This window comes from Argiope bruennichi, chromosome 6 (assembly GCF_947563725.1).
Source record: "Argiope bruennichi chromosome 6, qqArgBrue1.1, whole genome shotgun sequence".
Taxonomy (NCBI): Eukaryota; Metazoa; Arthropoda; class Arachnida; order Araneae; family Araneidae; genus Argiope; species Argiope bruennichi.
Window position 1 is genome coordinate 34,738,624 of NC_079156.1, and position 19,356 is coordinate 34,757,979.

Consider the following 19,356-nt stretch of genomic DNA (forward strand, 5'->3'; position numbering starts at 1 on the left):
AATAAAAGGGATTCAAATAATATTAATTATTAAATTCATTGATAAGAAATAAATGCCATAAACATAATTTGTAAATACATAATTATGAGAAACATGTGGTTATTTAAAAAGTTAGTATTTCTGCCTGAGTAAAAACTTTAAGGCCACCAGTCATTTTTTAAAAATAAATACAATATAATGGTGTAATTACCATTGCAACTTGTGAGCTTGTGACAACGCTGCAATTTTCATATTTGTCATACGTTGCTTCGAAGTATTGGTGATCTTTGTGAAGATGGAGAAGGGTAAGAAGTTAACTGATCGTGAAAGAGGACATATCGAAGCGTTGTCTTCAACAGGAATGAGTAGTCGTGCCATTGCGATAAAGATAGGAAGATCTAAGACTGTAGTAAACAATTTTTTTAAAATTGAAAGACAATTATGGTAAAAAGAATACTGGGGGAAGACCTAAAGCTTTGTCCTCGCGCGATGAAAGAAGAGTTTGCCAACTTGCATCTACTGGAAAGTACTCAACCAGGAAACTGATTCTGACGATAGGTTTAAAAGTTTGTCAAAAAACGATTTATAACACAATTAGAAGGTATGGAAGGTTCACTTATACAGCAAAATTGACTAAGCCTCAGTTACTGCAGAGACACAAAATAGAGCGTTTGAACTTTGGCCAGAAAGTCATGACCTGGGACAACCAATGGATAGAAATTATTTTTTCTGACGAAAAAAAATGGAATTTGGATGGACCAGATGGGTGGAATTTCTACTGGCATGATATAAGAAATGAAAAAGAAATATTCTCCAAGCGCCAATTAGGTGGAGGGTCTGTCATGACTTGGGGCTGTTTTGCTTACAATGGTGTGGGCTCAATTGCATTCGTTTCAGGTAGAATGAATTTACAAGGATACCAAAATGTCCTAACAAATCATCTTTTGCCAAATGCTGAATGTCTTGCTGGAGAAAATTGGAAATATCAGCAAGACAATGCATCGATCCATTCGAGTAACAGCACAAAAAATTGGTTCCAAGTCAACAATGTTGAAACTGTGAAATGGCCAGCTAGATCACCTGACCTCAACCCAATCGAGAACCTTTGGGGTGATTTAGCAAGAAGAGTTTATGCAAATGGGAGACACTATACATCAACAACAGAGCTGAAATCTACTGTCGAAGATGAATGGTATAAAACCGACCCCGCCCTTTGTCAAAAACTCGTTTCGTCCATGAAAACAAGAATATTTGAAGTAATTCGAAGAAATGGCTCCTACACAACCTTCTAAGAATTTGTAATTTTTTTCTTATATGTTATTTTCTATGTTGGCCTTAAAGTTTTTACTCAGGCTCAAATATTCATCTGTGTGTTCTGTAATATTTTCTAATAATAAAATATTTGCAAATTAATGTTTCTACGTTTTTTACTTTTATTTAAGCTCAATAATTATCAATCAAATGGTATTTTAATTCCTCAGTTTATATGTTTCCATTTTCTCAAAAATTTTTACTGGCCTTAAAGTTTTTACTCAGGCTGTAGTATTCCTTGGTATTCCCAGGGGAAGGATTGGACTTTCTTCGTGAAAACCAGGCGACTTATCACGAAGAAAAAATTCAAAGGATATGTTTGGAAGATGTATTCACGCTAGATCATCAAAATATCCAGATTTCTAACGCATTAACAATATCTGGGGCATCTGTATAATGTTTCCTCTCTCTGAAAAATCCTACACACATCCTCCAGCATTTGCAAGGGGCTCTAAGCATGGTTCCGCATTCCTGTGAAAACTTTGAGTCCATATCAACTTTTGTTGTTGCTTCATCATTATATTTGCTGAATATTCTATGTATTAGTTGGGGAACAATATATATATAATGACTCGATTCAGTTTAATGGCGTCAAAACAATTATAAAGGCAGTTTATGAAGAAATAGAGCCACGATTTTGTATTTTATATTTTAATGAAATCTTTCTTCTTCAAACATGTTTATAACTAATTTAATATAAGATTTTAACGCAGAGTGATGTTTTATTTAAACATAAAATTAATAATTAGGGTTTTTTAAACTGTACAATTTCATTGCAAATTTGCTAAAATTATAAACCTTCTATGTTTTGATAGCTGTAATCTGATCAACAATTTTGCATAAATAAACGAAAATTTTATAAAGTACATAAAAAAATACTGTAATCAATTTCATTACATAAGTATTTCTACTCTGTTTATGAATATTTGCAGATGATAGACTGAGATTTATAACTTATTTAAACTTTATATATACTTGTTCTCTATCACACACTTATTGTTTTCTTATTTATATTACATATTGTTATGTTACATTTTATGCTTATTATTATATTATCGATTCAGATAAAAAAGAAATATTTCAAATAATTATTCAAAAAATTAGCAATCACATGAAGAAAGATATAACTGCGAAAGATACAAGATAAAGAAGTAAAGAAAGATATAATTTTTCTTCCTTCCTTTCAAAGTAATTTTACCTTAAAAGGGTACCTTTTATTACTTTCGTTTTTACTCTTATCTTTTGATGAATCTGTTCAATTTTCATTCGAATATACTTTTGCAGTATAAAAACAATGTCATATCAGACAAATACATATACCTATATTAAATATAAATATGTAGCAATAACAGAATGAACATGCAGTACATATAGATAGAGAATAAGAAGAGATGCAGTTTCGAAAGTTATTTAAGGATATGAAAGCCATGCAAAGGATATGAGATTAAAAAGCATTAAAAAAAATCCAAACACTAAAATGCATAAAACTAAGGAAAGAAAATTTTAAAAATTATTCAAAGTACTTTCTCCGTGAGCTGCTAAGTGGAAGAATCTAAATTAAAAATCATAATATTTGTATATTAATAAGGAAAGTTTTGATTTTAGTTGTTACCTTTGCTTTTTTTGTAATAAGTGATTGCGCAATTTAAAAGTATGTAGTATGTACAAGAGACCCCTATTAGCACAAGATATTGTACGACATCTCCACCAAGTTGTTCGGTATTCTGAACACCGACCAATTTTGTGAAGATATCGGAACGATATTATTGAGCATTTTGTAATTATAGGGATTATATAAGTGATAAATTGTGTAATAAATTTTTCTGCGCGTCTTATGGCGATGGAAAGTGCTCCATGAAATTATAAAATTTATGTTTCAATTATTAGTGATTAAAACAAAGACTTATTCATCAGTGTAAATTATTTTTAAAATATAAGACAGTATTAATCGGATGTTATTTAAGGAGGCGTGATGATACAGTACATTTCCTTCATCGTATTGAATAATCCTTATTAGCACAAAATGCGAAACACATTGTTACAATATCTTCCAGACACTGGCCGGCTTCAATATCTCGAATAGCATCGTGGGAATATCGTAAAATATCTTATATTAATAGGGATGTCACAAAATGCATGATACAAGTGTTTATACTCATATGCCATTTCTAATTAATTTTTTAAATATTTTTTTTTTTCCTTTTTCTTCCACTTAGCGGTTCTAATCTACTCTATCTGATTCTTTTTACCAGTTTATTTTCTTGTTGGTGAGCGTCTCGGATCGCGTGGAGCGCCTCCAGTCGGAAGATGCTGTTAGCCTTCTTTGCAACCGCAGAGTATGGAAAGACCGCATGATGAGTCCCTGGATCTGAGCCGCACACCAAGGGAAAGAAAAGCGAAAGCAAAATAAGGTTCAAAATCAAATAAAAAAGAAGCACGTGCAACACACACACAGCACATATCAGGCAATGCATTCCCCCTCAATGTAGTACTTCCGAAAATCGGTTAGAGATTTTACAGTGGTAGCTTTCGTATTTTATAAGACTAAATAAACGTTGCAAGCAAATATCTAATAAAGACTTTAGAGAAGAAACAAAAGATTGGCTTATAAAATTATTCTTTACAGTTGTAATTCTTTTGGATATTTATTTAATTCTGGATAGTGCTCTTATTCAATGCAACTTAATATGAGAATGATTTTTTTTTTAACACACAGGATTATGGAAATTGTTGGGGTAATTTCAATATTATTCCATTTACCCATCGTATCTGCTGTATACTGCTCTTACTAGGGGCGACATCTTTTATGGCAATGCAAATCTCATGACGCAGACGCTTTTTGAATGTGTAAGATGAAGGACTTGTATTTTTATGTTCTAGTGCTTGTGTTTTCTCTATGTCCACGGCCACTAATAAAAAGGATTTAATCTTACCTGCAATGTTTCTTATCAATTGTCCCTGCACATAATGTCTCTCCATTAATAATTAATAGAAATTAGCCCATTCGATTTCAGCATTGATATGTCATAATTGTATCAAATTCAAGCCACGGACTCTCCCGATCATGTGCTCGAGACTTATTGAAAAATAATTAATAAAAGAAGTGGCCGATAGATGGCGATACAGGGCAATAAAATGTTCTACACAGCTTCTATGTGCGTTCCATGATCTTCGCAAAACGGTGTGTTCCCCAACGGAACTCTATAAATACTCAGTGATTCCACGAACAAATTGTCTTTTTGACAAAGTTGCATGTAGCTTTCTGAGTCACCATCGATCTACAGAGAGCAACCAGCAACTTTGTCACATCTGAGACACGACATTATGGAGTATATCATTTCTCGCACTGCAGCGCCACCTTGCAGTTATTTCTTGCACCAATAAATCTCGAATGCATCATCTCGAGGGTTTGTTGTCCAAATTTTATGTCACTATGACTCATACAATTCTTTGCATGTTCTTCTGAGTTGGAGAAATTTAATTTTGACAACTTTGTACATTTCTGAAAAGAAGTATTGCTAATTTGAGATGGAATAACGGTATTAAAATTTTGAAATATAGAGTATATACAACTTCGTCTATGTTGTCAAAGGAATTTCCAAAACGAAACACAAAGAGAAAATTAAACGATAAATGATATAAGTTGAATGCTTCGTCTCAATGAATCCATATCCGATACCAATACCTTGCCAAATAGCAAGGCTATACTCTATGAGCACAAATGCCTAACACCATTGTTACCATATCTTCGCGATGTTGACCGGTATTTAAAATAGGCCGAAAGAAAGCATAGATACATCTATAATATCTTGTGTTAATAGTGTAAGGTCATCAGCCATTTAGAATCTTGTTGACAATAACTATTGTTCAGAAACATTGACACTAATACATAATCTAAATGTCCAAAAACATTTCCCAAAATTATAATTGATTTTTGCTTTTAGAATTGAAAATGGCAGTCGAAGATTATAACTCATGCGTAAAAAAAAAATAGAAAACAACATTTTAATTATAATGGTGAGAAAAACTTATACGTGAACTCCCCATTTTGGTAACATCAGCTTATAAAGTTAAGGGCGATAATGTTTCAGTAAAAACTGTGTGAAGTTATCTATGTTAGTTTTTATACCTGCAACGCCATGTTTTATCTTTCAAGAGGTTTGCTACACTGCTCACGCTTTATAGAAAGTAGCATATGATTATCTGAGACAATACAAAGAAACAAAATCTCTTTTTCAGTTACATTTTGGCACACAGACTGAAAATAGAGGGATGATAACAATGTAAAGTAACATAACGAAAAATAGATTTATGATAAGTCAGCCATCTATCTTTCCAACCCGCCACGAAGGCACACGGATTTAAACTATAAAAACTGAATGACCGGACCGCCGCAACAGCAACATTGGCGGGAACTGTGGTTGAGTCCTAAGGGCCATCACCTGCCACGGTACAACCCTCCCCGAACGAAATACGTCCCGTCATCGAAGGGAGGAGTCAGATCCCTCACCTATTAGTGTACCCTACAGGGTGGCGAGATCCAACCACCATGCCGAAAGCATCTCATCCCCATTACGAGGTGCCCCCCAAGGGTTATATTTCTGATAAAACAGCAAATATTGCTAATGAACAGTAAATGCAGCTGCAGAATAATCTCTTTAAGTACGTGACTTGCTTAAGCGACGATGGGCTTCAAAATTTCAAATCGAATCACAACTTCCTTTTCCACAAAAGTCGACTGCTATTACCATTGTATCCCCCAAAAGACATATAAAGCATTTTAGGTAATAGAGTTGCTGATTTCTAATCACCTCAAGATGCAAGAAACAGCTGCTCCACAAGATTGGGAGAAAATATCCAGAAAATAAAATTGGCTACAATGATCTATTAACCCTTTAAACGGTCATTTTTTTCTAGTCACATTATGTTAAAATATTTTTAGGCTTGAAATTAGAATAAGAAAAGGGATTCATTTAGCTTATTAGATAAATTTAATTTTATTAATTAATTAATTTGGTTAATTAATAATTATGTATCAAATCAAGACACATCACTTTGTGTAAAATAAAGAACTAAAGCATCTAAGTTTCTGTCTTTCTAAAAAAAATTAGTCAGAACTTATGCCAATCTACATAAATTCATACAAAGATTGATATATTTGGTGGGAAGCATACTTCCCACGACCCTAGAAAGGGTTAATATATACCTCAAAAATTATGTCTTTAGAAAGATATTTAAAAAAAGCATTTATGTAGAAAACACCATATCAGCAAAACATACCAGCAAACCATATCAGAAAACACCATATCAGCAAAAAAACAAAACAAAAAAAAACTTTATTATTTAAGACCATAATTTTCAATAACTGATTTAAATATTGTAATCCAATAATGAGAGGTTTATTAAAACTTTTGACGCCCTTTAGCTGTATAATTTTTTTCTTCGATAACTTGTTCAATTTTATAAAATAAATTGAGTTAACTGCGGTGAACTTTAAAAATTCAGCCAAGTATTGAAAAATGAAAGCACGAAACTGAAATAAAATAAAAAGTCGTGATTTAAAGGTAATATTAGTAATTTTTTCTTTGAATTTCTATTGTTAAAAGAATTAACAGATTGACAAATAGAAAGTTTAATAGAATTATTCGATATGATAACGATTATGTAAGATAAAATTGGATAATGTAAGGATACAACGTATGTAGCTGTAAGTTTTTAACCTTGGTGTCTTGACAAATCTTAAAAATAGCCGAACATATCAGCAAAATCAAATATCAATCATTAAGTAAAACAATTTATTTAAGTTTTAGTACGAATATAATCCCGACTACAGTTCCCTAAACAGTGCGTAATTATGCTCTTCCATCGAATTCACTATGTGAATTCTTCGAAAATTCAACATAACTGTGAACCTTTTATAGCAAATATGTATTTTATAAATGTTATTATGAATATTTAATGCATATTCTATTTCTTACTTCAAGAAACATCAACGGAAGAACATTGAGAAAACTACTTGATTTTTTTTTCGAAATCTAGAATATTTTTTTTTTCAGCTTTTGATTCACTGAAAAAACGTGTCATGTCAATAGCTGTTGTCGATATCTTGGCTGAAAATCATTCTATGACGCTGCCAAAAATCAGTAATTTGGAGATTAAAAAGATATGTAAATTGAAAATGGGCAAACAAAAAAAAATGCAAAGTGCAACAAAAAATGCTTACAACAGAAACAAGTAAACACTTTACATCTCATTGAATTAAAACTGGCTTACACTTTTATTTTTTATACATTCATGATAATTCTAATTAGATTAGTTTTTTAATAATCTTAAGGCGATAATCTTAGATTTTTAATAATCTAAAGGCGTTTTTCTTTAAAAATATATTCGAGAAAATGTCAAGCTGTTGCAAACAATTCTTAAGAATTATTGCGAAATTTTTAACATTTCGATAGTGTAAATATGTACAGTATTATAAAAAAAAGAGGAAGAGTGATTTAAGTCTTATCGCTCTTTTGAGTGCTAGAGAAATTTTGTTATAAAATATTCTGAGTCTTAAAACTAATTTAATTTTTTTAAGCTTTACTGATAGTTAATTGCATAAAAGTTTTATTTTGGTAATGCATTGTGATGACTGAAGAATTAAATCTCGAATTATTGTTTAAAAATGGGCATGAAGATTGTGGTTATATATCAATAATAAGCCGACTTCAAAATCGAAGACTCTCAGATTGGAAATCTAATTATACCAAATATCCCCAGAATATGCGGACTTTTTGTATGTTGAATGTACAGCCTAGGTTAAGTATTAATAAAATGTTATTTTCAAGTAATAAAATGTTTTTTCTTTAAATCCAATTGCATTGTATAAAAACAATTTTATAAACTCAATAAACTTTGTAAAATTTTGGAAGTCAAATATTTTTTTTTATTATTTTTATTCTGAGGATATAGAAATCTGAGTAAATATAATTTTCAAAATATCCCTTGATAGAACTGATATATGCTGAATCACAATTAAGAAATTTCGAATTATTGCGAACGGAACTATTTAAAATTCAGTGGTTAAAATAGTGTTTGGTTGTAAAAATTCTACGAAACATTTATTGAATCACAATTCGATAAATTTCTAAAACTTGACTGAAAACATCGATTAATGTAAAAGGCTTGGATTGTCAAAATGAAAAACATCTGAAAGCAATAACAGTGCGAAAAATTGAATGTCTTTGAAATAATAAGTAGCACACAATAATTTCTGAAGTATAATTTCCACAATAGAGCCAATGGGTTTAATTTCCACACTGAAAGGGGAACTTCAACTATTATTATTTTTTTATTAGAAAATATTAGATTTTATTTCTCGTTTTAAAATAAGATTGTTAAACATTCTCGTAAAAAATAAATTATAGAAACAAAATCGTTTTCAAAATTCTTGAAATGAAAAAAAAATTAAAATCGTGGGAAATTCGATATAAGAACCTTGATAAATTAAAAAAATAAAGATGTAAAATGTTAAAAGCGTCGGAAATTTAAAAGTACAGAAAAAGACATTACGATATTTTCATCGCTTTCACAATTGTGATTTTCACTTGAATGAAATGATACTTTTTCTGAAAACATAATAACGATGTCTTAAATTCTGAAACGAAAAAAAAAAAAAAAAAAAAAAAAAGATCCTTTCGATTACAAATAAAGCTTGTTATTATTAAAAAGAAAGCTACCCCAAAATGTTATTTCATTCCACAACAAAAATAACAGGTTCGTAGAAATAAAAACGAAAGTGTGATGAAACGGATTTGACTCTGATGGTTTTCTTTTAATTAAACTGGTTTTCGCAAGCCACAGAAATAAAAATTCCGTCCATTCTTCTTTAAGAAAGCTGAAACTCGAATCCTTCTTAAAGAAAAGAAGCAATTTTCACTAATTTAGAAAGAGCGTCTTAAGAGGTTTCTTACTCTTTTTTTTTAAACTTTCTTGATAAGATTTACTTCTCATTTCCGTAATTGCGAAAGGTGTTACGAGAGAAAATGAGAGTAAACATGGAAATAGGCTTCGCTTTTTCTAAGAGTTGATTAAAAAAGAACAGATTAAAATGTTTATCGGGCAAAAGATTATATTTATGGATGAAGTTCTACTCTTCTATATTTTTGTATTTTTGTCATTGCTTTGTTTGTAATAGTGCCTTCGGGAAGATAAAACAGCTACTGACATTTTATTAAATTAAAATGATGAAACTTTTAGGCATGTTGGAAAGAGAGAAAAGAAAGTAATAAGAATATTTTTGATACGAAGCAAAATAAAAACTAAGTTTTAGAATGTATACACGATGGAGTTCCAATTAGTAAAGCATATTTTTCTTAATAAATACTCCCACGTATATTCTTTCAATCGACAGGGAATCCTAGAGATTCCAAATTCGGGGATATTCTGTGTCGAAAGAAAGAAGAATTAGTGAAGCATATAATTCTGTGAGCAGTATTAACAAATGCAATGCATGGCAATATGAAGCAGAAATGAAAGTACTTTCAATTTATTACTGTTCGGCCTAACTTTCATTTAATTTCAGGCATTTATTTCAGTGCTAGATTAGTTTGAAAACTCCGGTCTTATAAAATGACGTCAGTCCGTTCGAAGGCGTCCTCAAAGTCACTTCTGAGTGTTGAGAAACATCTTCATGGGTCGGCATAGATGAAAATTTGAGATTACCAAGCCCTCAAATTAGAATGATAGGCACTTCAAAAATTCCCAATTGAATCGTTCAAAGAACCAGAGTTTTCAAATCGATTAAATATGATACAAATGCCTCAATCTGAATGGCAGTTTCACTCAAAACTAATACATTGGCAAAAATTTACATTTCATGTTGTCATAGATTACATTTTTCATTATTGTGTACAAAATTAATTTCAATATTTATTGATACCTCTTCATATAACGGGCAAATGAATATATATATCCGTATATATTTTTCTTACAATTTGATTTCTGAAAGATAGATATGAGAAATGGCTAGTTTAGTTTAGTTATATTAACATCCCGTTTAAAGCAACACTAGGGCTATTTTGGGACGGACCTTGTCATTTTGAACCGTGGTCAGATGACGAGGACGACACCTGAACTGACACCCCCCTCTCCACACCACACCACACCACGCCAGCGGGAGGAGTTTGGTCGTGACAGATTTAACGTGCAACAGACCCCCTTACACTCCGATTTTTCGGTGGAATCGGGTCACGAACCTGAAACCCTCCGGTTTCTAAGCTGAGACCTTACCCCCAGCCCACATGAGAAATGGCTAAGGAATTACGAAAGAATAGAGCATAGAACATAAAAACTTTAAAATCTTATAACTTTAAACGAGTAATTATTGTTATATATAAATTTATTTATTTTGCGTATCTCGGAAACGGCTCTAAAGATTTGGATCAAATTTAAGATAAGATTTTGCTTTTTAAGTTTATCTATGAAGGTGTCTTTCCTTAAAGCAATGGCATTTTATACAAAAAAAATTATTACAAACTGTTAGATCCTTTTTTATATCTTCTCTCATGTTGAAAATGTCATATAGCGCCCTCTTGGACCCGATTTTACCATGATAAAACTGAGTGCAAGTTCAAAAATAAAGTAGGGATAGAGAAACTGTAAAATGAATATTGTAATATAGCAGATTGTCTCGAATAACAGGCTAAACTAAGTGTATCCTTGATTTTCTTTTACTTAAATGACTAGGTCAGATTGAAAAATATTCGTATGATATTAGTATGTGATTCTTATTTAAGCATTTTTTTCCAAAAAACACGATTTTATAACCCCCCCCCCCCAAAAAAAAAATGCCGAGCAAAGCTCAGTTTTCCAGGTATTAAATTATTTAAGGAAGCAATTTTTCACTGAAATTATTGCATCATTAATTAATTATTAGTATTACAATTATAGTTATTGCAAAGAGTATATTAAAAACAATTATAGACTTGAATGTGACACTTGAAATCCACTAATTAAAATACAGTATGCATGCGGCACATAATTTATAGCATTTCAAAATAACAAGATTTTCACAAATTCTTTATTTGATTTGTCTGCACATGAAAATAATTACGAAAGCTGTGCTAATAGAATTTTATTTCGAAATTTCCTTAAATGTGCACAAAGTGCTACACTTCCATTAACAACAGTATGAATTTTAACTTGTTGAACTCAAACAAGGTTGAATAAATTGTGTGTTATCGTGTGCCAGAATGAATTTAAATGGACACGCATATTGAGTACAAAAATATTTCTACTAAAAATATTTTTTTAGATTGCGATAATATTGTTGCAAACTCTAATGTATTGCTTTATTCAAATATTAAAAGCTTAGTATTAACTTTACCAAATTAAAATCTATATATAAGCTTGTTAAAATATTAAACCATGAAGCAACATTATTGTACTAATGTCCCTATGAATTAATTTATGTGAATGGAGAGGTAGAAAGCTATTTCGCGTTGAAAAAAAATTGACTTTTTGAAAATCTCGATTTCTTTACCAAAGCAATTGCCACGCATACAAACCGAGCGATTCTCAAGAGGTTTTCGGTGTGGCAGGTTTGGATCTCCTGCATGCGAGCGAGATATCATTCATATTTATTTTTATTTAATGTAGTCGAGTCGACTCTAAAAGAAATAAAATTTGGTGACGCAGGTGATGAAAGATTTTCCAGGACATGATCCGAAGCGAAACAGTGGATAATGCATATGGAGCAGAGTGCGAATCGAAGAGGGAATCATTAAAGATAATCATATTAAAATTTTTAAAAATAGCAGTTTTCAGATTGGTTATTCTCTAATTGATATTTTTCGAGCTACACTCTATTAGAAAAAGTGTTTAAGTTTCATGTGCTTATATATTGAAATTAAAATTATTGAGCAACAATTCAACTCGAATAGGGTAGTAAGAGACAACTATATAATACTGATAAAAACTGAAAATATACATCAGATAAAAACGCTTTTCTTCATTGTAGTATTTAATATATGGGTTTAGGGTGGATGGCAGTATTTGCTGTTTTACATAGGTGGCATGAGTGATGTTCTTTTTTAACTATACACATAGGCAGTGTTATGAGCATGAGTGATGTTTTCTTTTAACTATATACATAGGCGGTGTTATGAGCAGGAGTGATGTTCTCTTTTAACTATATACATAGGCGGTGTTATGAGCAGGAGTGATGTTCTCTTTTAACTATATACATAGGCGGTGTTATGAGCAGGAGTGATGTTCTCTTTTAACTATATACATAGGCGGTGTTATGAGCAGGAGTGATGTTCTCTTTTAACTATATACATAGGCGGTGTTATGAGCAGGAGTGATGTTCTCTTTTAACTATATACATAGGCGGTGTTATGAGCAGGAGTGATGTTCTCTTTTAACTATATACATAGGCGGTGTAATCAGCATGAGTGATGCTCTCTTTTAATTATATACATAGGCGGTGCTATGAGCATGAGTGATGTTCTCTTTTAACTATATATATTCCCTCCACAATCATTACTGCTCTTTACCCCATTTAACGATGTGCACATACTATTGAAATTCCAAATATTTTCAACATTAGACGTTTAGTATAGGTACAACAACTATTTTCCTATACTAAATGTATAAGCTTAGTTCTTTTTTCCCCTCTTCTTACTAGTCTGTCAAACACGATAAAACTCACGACCGCCATCTTATAGTCAATACCTCTTTTCAAGAATCGAAATTTTCCAATATCTGTTACCAATTTTAACACAAATCCGAGAACTTATACCTACCAGTTTTATTCAATAGGGAAAAGAAATCGGTTATCAGCTGTATTAGGTACAATCGAGTATCAGTATCAACCTATACTTGATACAATAAAATTGAGTATCCATCTAACCTTATAAGGCTAAAGTTTTATAGTGTCTGATAAATTTTTACCTTTATTTGATGCAGAACTCTTATAAATATGAAAATATAATGGTCCAACAAATTTTTTTTCAATAATGTGGGTAACAAATTGCATATTTAAATTTTTGATGTTCAGTGAATGCTACTTTCTTAAAACGTATGATCTCGGATACTCTTTCTTCAACTACTACGTCTGTTTTTATATTTCCACAGAAAATATAAAAATAAATTAATAATATTAGGATTCTTTTTTCTTTAAAAAAATCTTGTCATTTAAATAAATAAATGAACAAAGCCACAAATATAACAAGTCTAAAAATTAAATAAGTAGAAGTAGAAATTCTTTCATCTACATCAATTTCAAGAAAAGCATCCAACATCCAAAACATTCATGCAATAAATCTAGTTAGAAATGCTACAAACTATTCATAGACCAAAAAATAATAAGAAAGATTCTCTGAAAATGCCAAGCTATTTATACAAGCAAATTATTCGAACAGGTTTATTTAAATTCTGATAGAAAGAAAAATGTATTAATTCAATTCTTTTTTTTATTAATATATACGATGTAAGTGCATATTTTCAAAAACACAAAAAATATCTATCTTTAATATCAATGTATCATGTCCTATAATTAAAAGTATATGATTTCTGTTTCTAAATCATATATTTTGGCTGACAGATATTCATACCTAAGTAAAACTACAAACGTTATATTGCATAACTTTAATATAATTACATCAAACAGCATGCATACTCATGCAGAACATTCTTAATTCAAACCGACATCGCACACTTGGATGGAAAAATTTTTTGTCCAAAATCTAGACTTCCTAGGCAAATACTGGAAAGTTTTGCGATCAAAAAATCATTAAAATAAGTTATATCCAAGGTTTTGTTTTTTGACACCCACAAGCATAACTTAAGTTATATTTAATAGTCTCACAGAATTGTTTCATCTCCAATCTTGAAAAAAAAATTGCTACATTCTTTTATAATTAAATCCTTTCTTCGCCTTTAAAAAAGAATTAACGCAAGCAAAAACATAAAAAATACCCACTCTTTCATGATTCGCCTGTTGTTTTTTAATGGAATCCCACATGTCATGCATCACATTAAACGCACATCTTTCAAATCTTCACTGAACAGAAATGACGGTTCTAACTGGCATTTTTCCAAAACAGATTTTCTCTCCATCAATCTGTGCACCCATCAGCACCTATTACGACCGAATCTATTCCTGCATATTAATGGCGTGTCAATGCATTTCAAATTTTCACTGAACGGAAATGACGGTTTTAACAACATTTTTCCAACAAGGGTTTCTGTCCATCCATTTATGCATACACTGGCGATTTATACGATCGAATCTATTCTATGATATCAGAGGTGAACAACTACGCTACCCGAGCAATTGCTTTTATATCGTGAACATGTTACTGGATTGCGAACCACAAGGTCCCAGGTTCTATCCTCGCGCATCACAATCCGCCACAGAGGTTTGTCAATGTCTCGTCTTATGTAGTTTTGATATTAAATAAAGTTTGAATATTTGGGAAAAAAACTTTATCGTTATGTGAATTTTATTGCATTCACACGTTTACAGGTTGAGAAAACAGTGAGCAAGATATTTACTTACCTCACCGTTCAGATAGCAAAATATTAAAGAAACCAGCAGACCCTGAAATAAAAAAAAGATGAACTTTAGTAAACATAGCATCCAAAGGACAGTTAATAACGCTCAAAGAAGATATTTCGATTGCAAATGTTTTTATAACTTGCATTTTATTATGACAATTGGATTAAAAAGAAACAAAATATCGATTATATTTATTTTATCCACCAGCAACATGAACTTTAACTTTGATTTTTCGTTTTTTATGTAGAAAATCTGTTGAGTTTTTATATATAGCATGCATTTTAAATAAGAAAACTCATATTTTCAGTTGTTGATTTTCTTTCATGGATTACTTTTCTTGAGAGATAATTATTAGATTATAATGCTTATTAATAAATACATTAATTATGTAAAGATTATTATATTCTTTCTATTGTCTCATAATTTTTGTATACTTGAATTTTTTTTTTCAAATTATTATAACATTTTAATTCCAAAGGTATATTAAATTTTATTTTTTGAATGCTACCTAGAAAAATTAATATATGAACACACGCGCTATTTGGGTACGGACTTTGCAATTTTTAAACGCTGTCAGATACCAAGGAGCGAACCTGAGCTGGCCCTCCAGTTCCATGCTAAAACCTTATAACCAGGACACCGCGGTTGTTATAGAATATGACAGAAAATCTCAAAAACACTTCAGCTGTTTATATAAATGAATATGTCTTTAATCTACATGGAATAAAATTTCACTCTTAATTTTGCTGTTGTTGTTGATTATGGTGTCATAAACAAACGGGTTGACGAAGCCGGCAAATTTAAGCCGATTTTTAGCAACTATTGTTTCAGTTGCGCCATCGGGGGCCAACAATAGGCCTTAACTACAGATGCGTCATAGTCCTTTTCACGGGGCTTACTACATTCTTATATTTCATTCATTCATCCACAGACCGTAATTTAGACCTGAAGCAGAACAATCACCTCTGATCTAGAACCCCCAGTGGCATTGCCTCTATTTGGAGGACTTTGTGGCTAAGACAGATTGATACGCTCACGATCCACCCTGTACACGAAGAGTCTTCGGCGGCAGGGTTTGAACTCTGAACCCAAGGGATGCGAATCCAACGCACTACCAACCAAGCTATTCCTGTTTTTTAATTTTTTTTATTTATTTTCCAAATATAAATCCATTTTAATCAAAATGATAGAATATTTTTACTAACAAAACAAGCTAACTGTATAATAGGATAAAATGGATACATTTATAAATTAACATATATACCTAAAATAACGTATATGAATCCTGCAACATCGAACGGATGCCATATGAAGAATTAAAAATCTGGGATGATTGAACGATAAGAAAATATTAATGGTCTCAAACCGCAGATCTGGAAAAAATAATTCACCAGACATATTTCGTAAATTGCTTCTTCCGGAACCAAACAGCCAAATATCAATTCGTGTTGCTTAGCATTTTAAAAAAGCTGTCATTTGCGAAAGCTTTATCGGAAAATAAATCTTGCTCTCCTCTGGAGGCAATATCCAACCACCGAAGATTCCATTGATTTCCGTTAACTGACGGAATTTCTCCGTTCCCTTAACTGCTAGCATATCATTTCCTTTGTTCGCTTACCGTCCATTTATTTGCCTTTAAATATTGAACTCGGTGCATCCATTTAATTTTCTAAATGGATTTGAGAAGCTTGGTAACTTGCACGAGACTGTGGTTTGACCGCCTATTTTTAGATGGATTATTTTCTAGTGCTTTTAAGAATGGGTTCATTGCTCCAGAAATAAATAATATGCGCATTCCTAATGTATTTTGAGTTTTTTATTCCTTTTTAGTTTTATTTCTGGAGTGTGCAGTTATTTATTTTCTAAGGCTAAAATCGAATAACTCTTAATCTTCTAATGCAAAAATCTTTTGAAGTAAAAACTAAATCATTTCACCTTATCAAGAGCGATTTTAAAGAATTCCTATATGCAAACTGGAAGATTATTTAGTTTTCTTATCATCTAAGGTAAGATTTTCAAATTCCTTTCAAACCTTAGACAAAAACAATGAAATATTACATTCTGAAGCGACCGTAGATAATGACTTTATTTATATTGCATTGTTCATCATTTGTTGTAAAATAAATTTTAAATATTGTCACATTTATAGGAATGAATAAATAATTACAATCATTTATTTAATTAAATGTGGCAATTAATTATTTATATATTAATTTTGATAGTTATTATATAAATAATTATAATTATTTATAGAATTATCTTATAAATATTTTATCTCAATAATTATAATTTAATTTATTCAATAAAAGTAGGGCATGAACAATTTCTGAAATAACTGACCAGTTTTACATAATGGTGCCAACAATTATTTATGCCATTTTATTTATAAAATTTCTTCAAGGTATTTAATTTTAGTCCATGCGCTTTTAAGCAATTTTAAATAAAGGCAAGATAGTAAGAGTCGAATGTTTATTTATTTATTTAATTGTGACAATACACATGATATTAAAAATTCTCGGAGCTAGAGATTGAAAACCATTTATAAGCAAAGCAGATTGGCGAAACATCTAATACAAAAGTTGTTTGTCTTCATGAGACGCTAATTTGCCTAATTTAATGAAATTTTGTTATAAATATGGCAATTTTATATGAGTGTATTTGAAATCCCTATGGACTGCGAAATATAAACTATTTAAACTATAGAAATGAAACATTACTTTTAACTAAAAATTTAAAAATATGCATTACTTGCACTTCTAATTGATCATTAAATCTTTGAAAGAAAGACAATAGACGATAATCCTTAAAAATCGCAATCCAGTAACATAAGTATTCTTTCTTTTAATAATAAACTCTTCTTAATGTTCTACATCGTTTATATCAATTGATTAAATACATTTATTTTTATTAAAAAAAGAAATATCACTTTATATAAGAAAACATCTGATATGCAAATTATCTAATGAAGATTTTATAAAGTAGAGAAAACTACTATATTATTACGAATAGACCGATAGAAACAGTTAGAAATAATACAGAGTAATCATCAAGTAAGCTTGTCAAGCATTTCCAATCGACAGTAGGAATTTCGGAATTTCTTCGAAAAATTTCAAAAACTATTACAGGTATGCAGGCATATTGTAGGATTCTGATATCTTAGTATCCTAGTTTTGCTGTCATGCAAAAAAAAATATGATATAATACATTTTTTATCATAGTCATGTTAAAAAAATTATAAAAATAATAATTATTAAACTTAAAAATTAAATTCAACCATTACTGTAGTAAAATTAAATTAATAAAAAATTTAGATATCTATTATAGTGTCCGAGATAACGCCACGTTATTCTGAATAATTTACAACAGAACATGTCATTTTTCTAACTTTACATCTCTTGAAATCTTCATCAGAAACTTACAAAACTGGTAGGAGTAATGGTAAAATTTCTAATCAATTTACTATGTTATTTAGCCCATTTAATCATTATATCTCTTTAGCCCTTTAAAATGCCATTTTTTTCTAGTCATATTATGTTAAAATATTTTTAGGCTTGAAATGAGAATAAGAAAAGGGATTCATTTAGCTTATTAGATAAATTAAATTTGATTAATTCATTAATTTGGTTAATTAATAATTAAGTAACAAATCAAGACATCATTTTGTCTGAGATAAAGAACTGAAGCATCTAAGTCTATGTCTTTCTAAAAATATTTGTCAGAACTTATGCCAACCTACAGAATTTCATACAAAGATTGATAAATTTGGTGGGAAGCGTACTTCCCATGGTCTTAGAAAGGGTTAAGCAAATCGGTCCTCTTGAGCCATTTCCATTGGTACAAGTTTTGTGAAGATGCAATAATATATAGAGAAGTTAACAGACGTGCCTCACTAATTTTGTTGACGACGGCACATTTCTAAGCTATGTTGAACGCAGCATCTTACGTCTTTCTTCTTCTTGCTTAAATTTCCAACAAAAAGCTCTCTGTAGCATTACCAACACTATCTATAACTTTCCGATTCCACATGCTATAAGAAAATGACTTTCTTCTGTATGTTTGATCTATTCTTAAACTCTGATCTTCAGAGGCGAGAAGATTCTAATCTGATTTCCTCTGATCGAGAAGATTTGGTCATTTGTCATATCTGTGGACTAGGTTTTCTATCCCATGTTCGAAGAACATTGACAACATCCGTGTGATATGGGCTTTGACACACTTCATTACACTGGAAAATCTCAGAATTGACTTTGAAAGAAAGAATATGAGTACAAGAATGTTTAAACATTAACCCTCTGAAGTCACAATTCTGCCATATTCAATGATCCTCTCGTTGTTCGAATTTTCAGCTTCGTCCGTTTCTTTTGAGCCACGTGATTAAGATTTTACCTGAGTAGCCTGACGTTTTCGCTCTCCTTCGTCGAGAACGTGACATAGAGCGGAGGATTTTCATTGCTTTTTTAAATTGAAGAATTGGCTAAAATGCCAAAATAATTATTCCGGATGAATAAAGATCTTCCAAG

The 19,356-nt window shown here is 30.9% G+C and overlaps 1 protein-coding gene across 3 annotated transcripts in view; it reads right to left on the reverse strand.

Annotated features, from left to right (window-relative positions):
* Positions 1 to 19,356, reverse strand: part of LOC129972865 (calcitonin gene-related peptide type 1 receptor-like) — a 275,995-nt gene that overhangs the window by 5,058 nt on the left and 251,581 nt on the right. For 2 of the 3 annotated variants that reach the window (XM_056087165.1, XM_056087164.1), the window contains exon 13: positions 14,837 to 14,878. In XM_056087165.1, the coding sequence (XP_055943140.1) occupies positions 14,837 to 14,878 (42 nt within the window). Of the gene's footprint in view, positions 1 to 3,539; positions 3,659 to 14,836; positions 14,879 to 19,356 lie in introns of all 3 variants that reach the window. The other variant, XM_056087166.1, reaches the window with a different exon arrangement.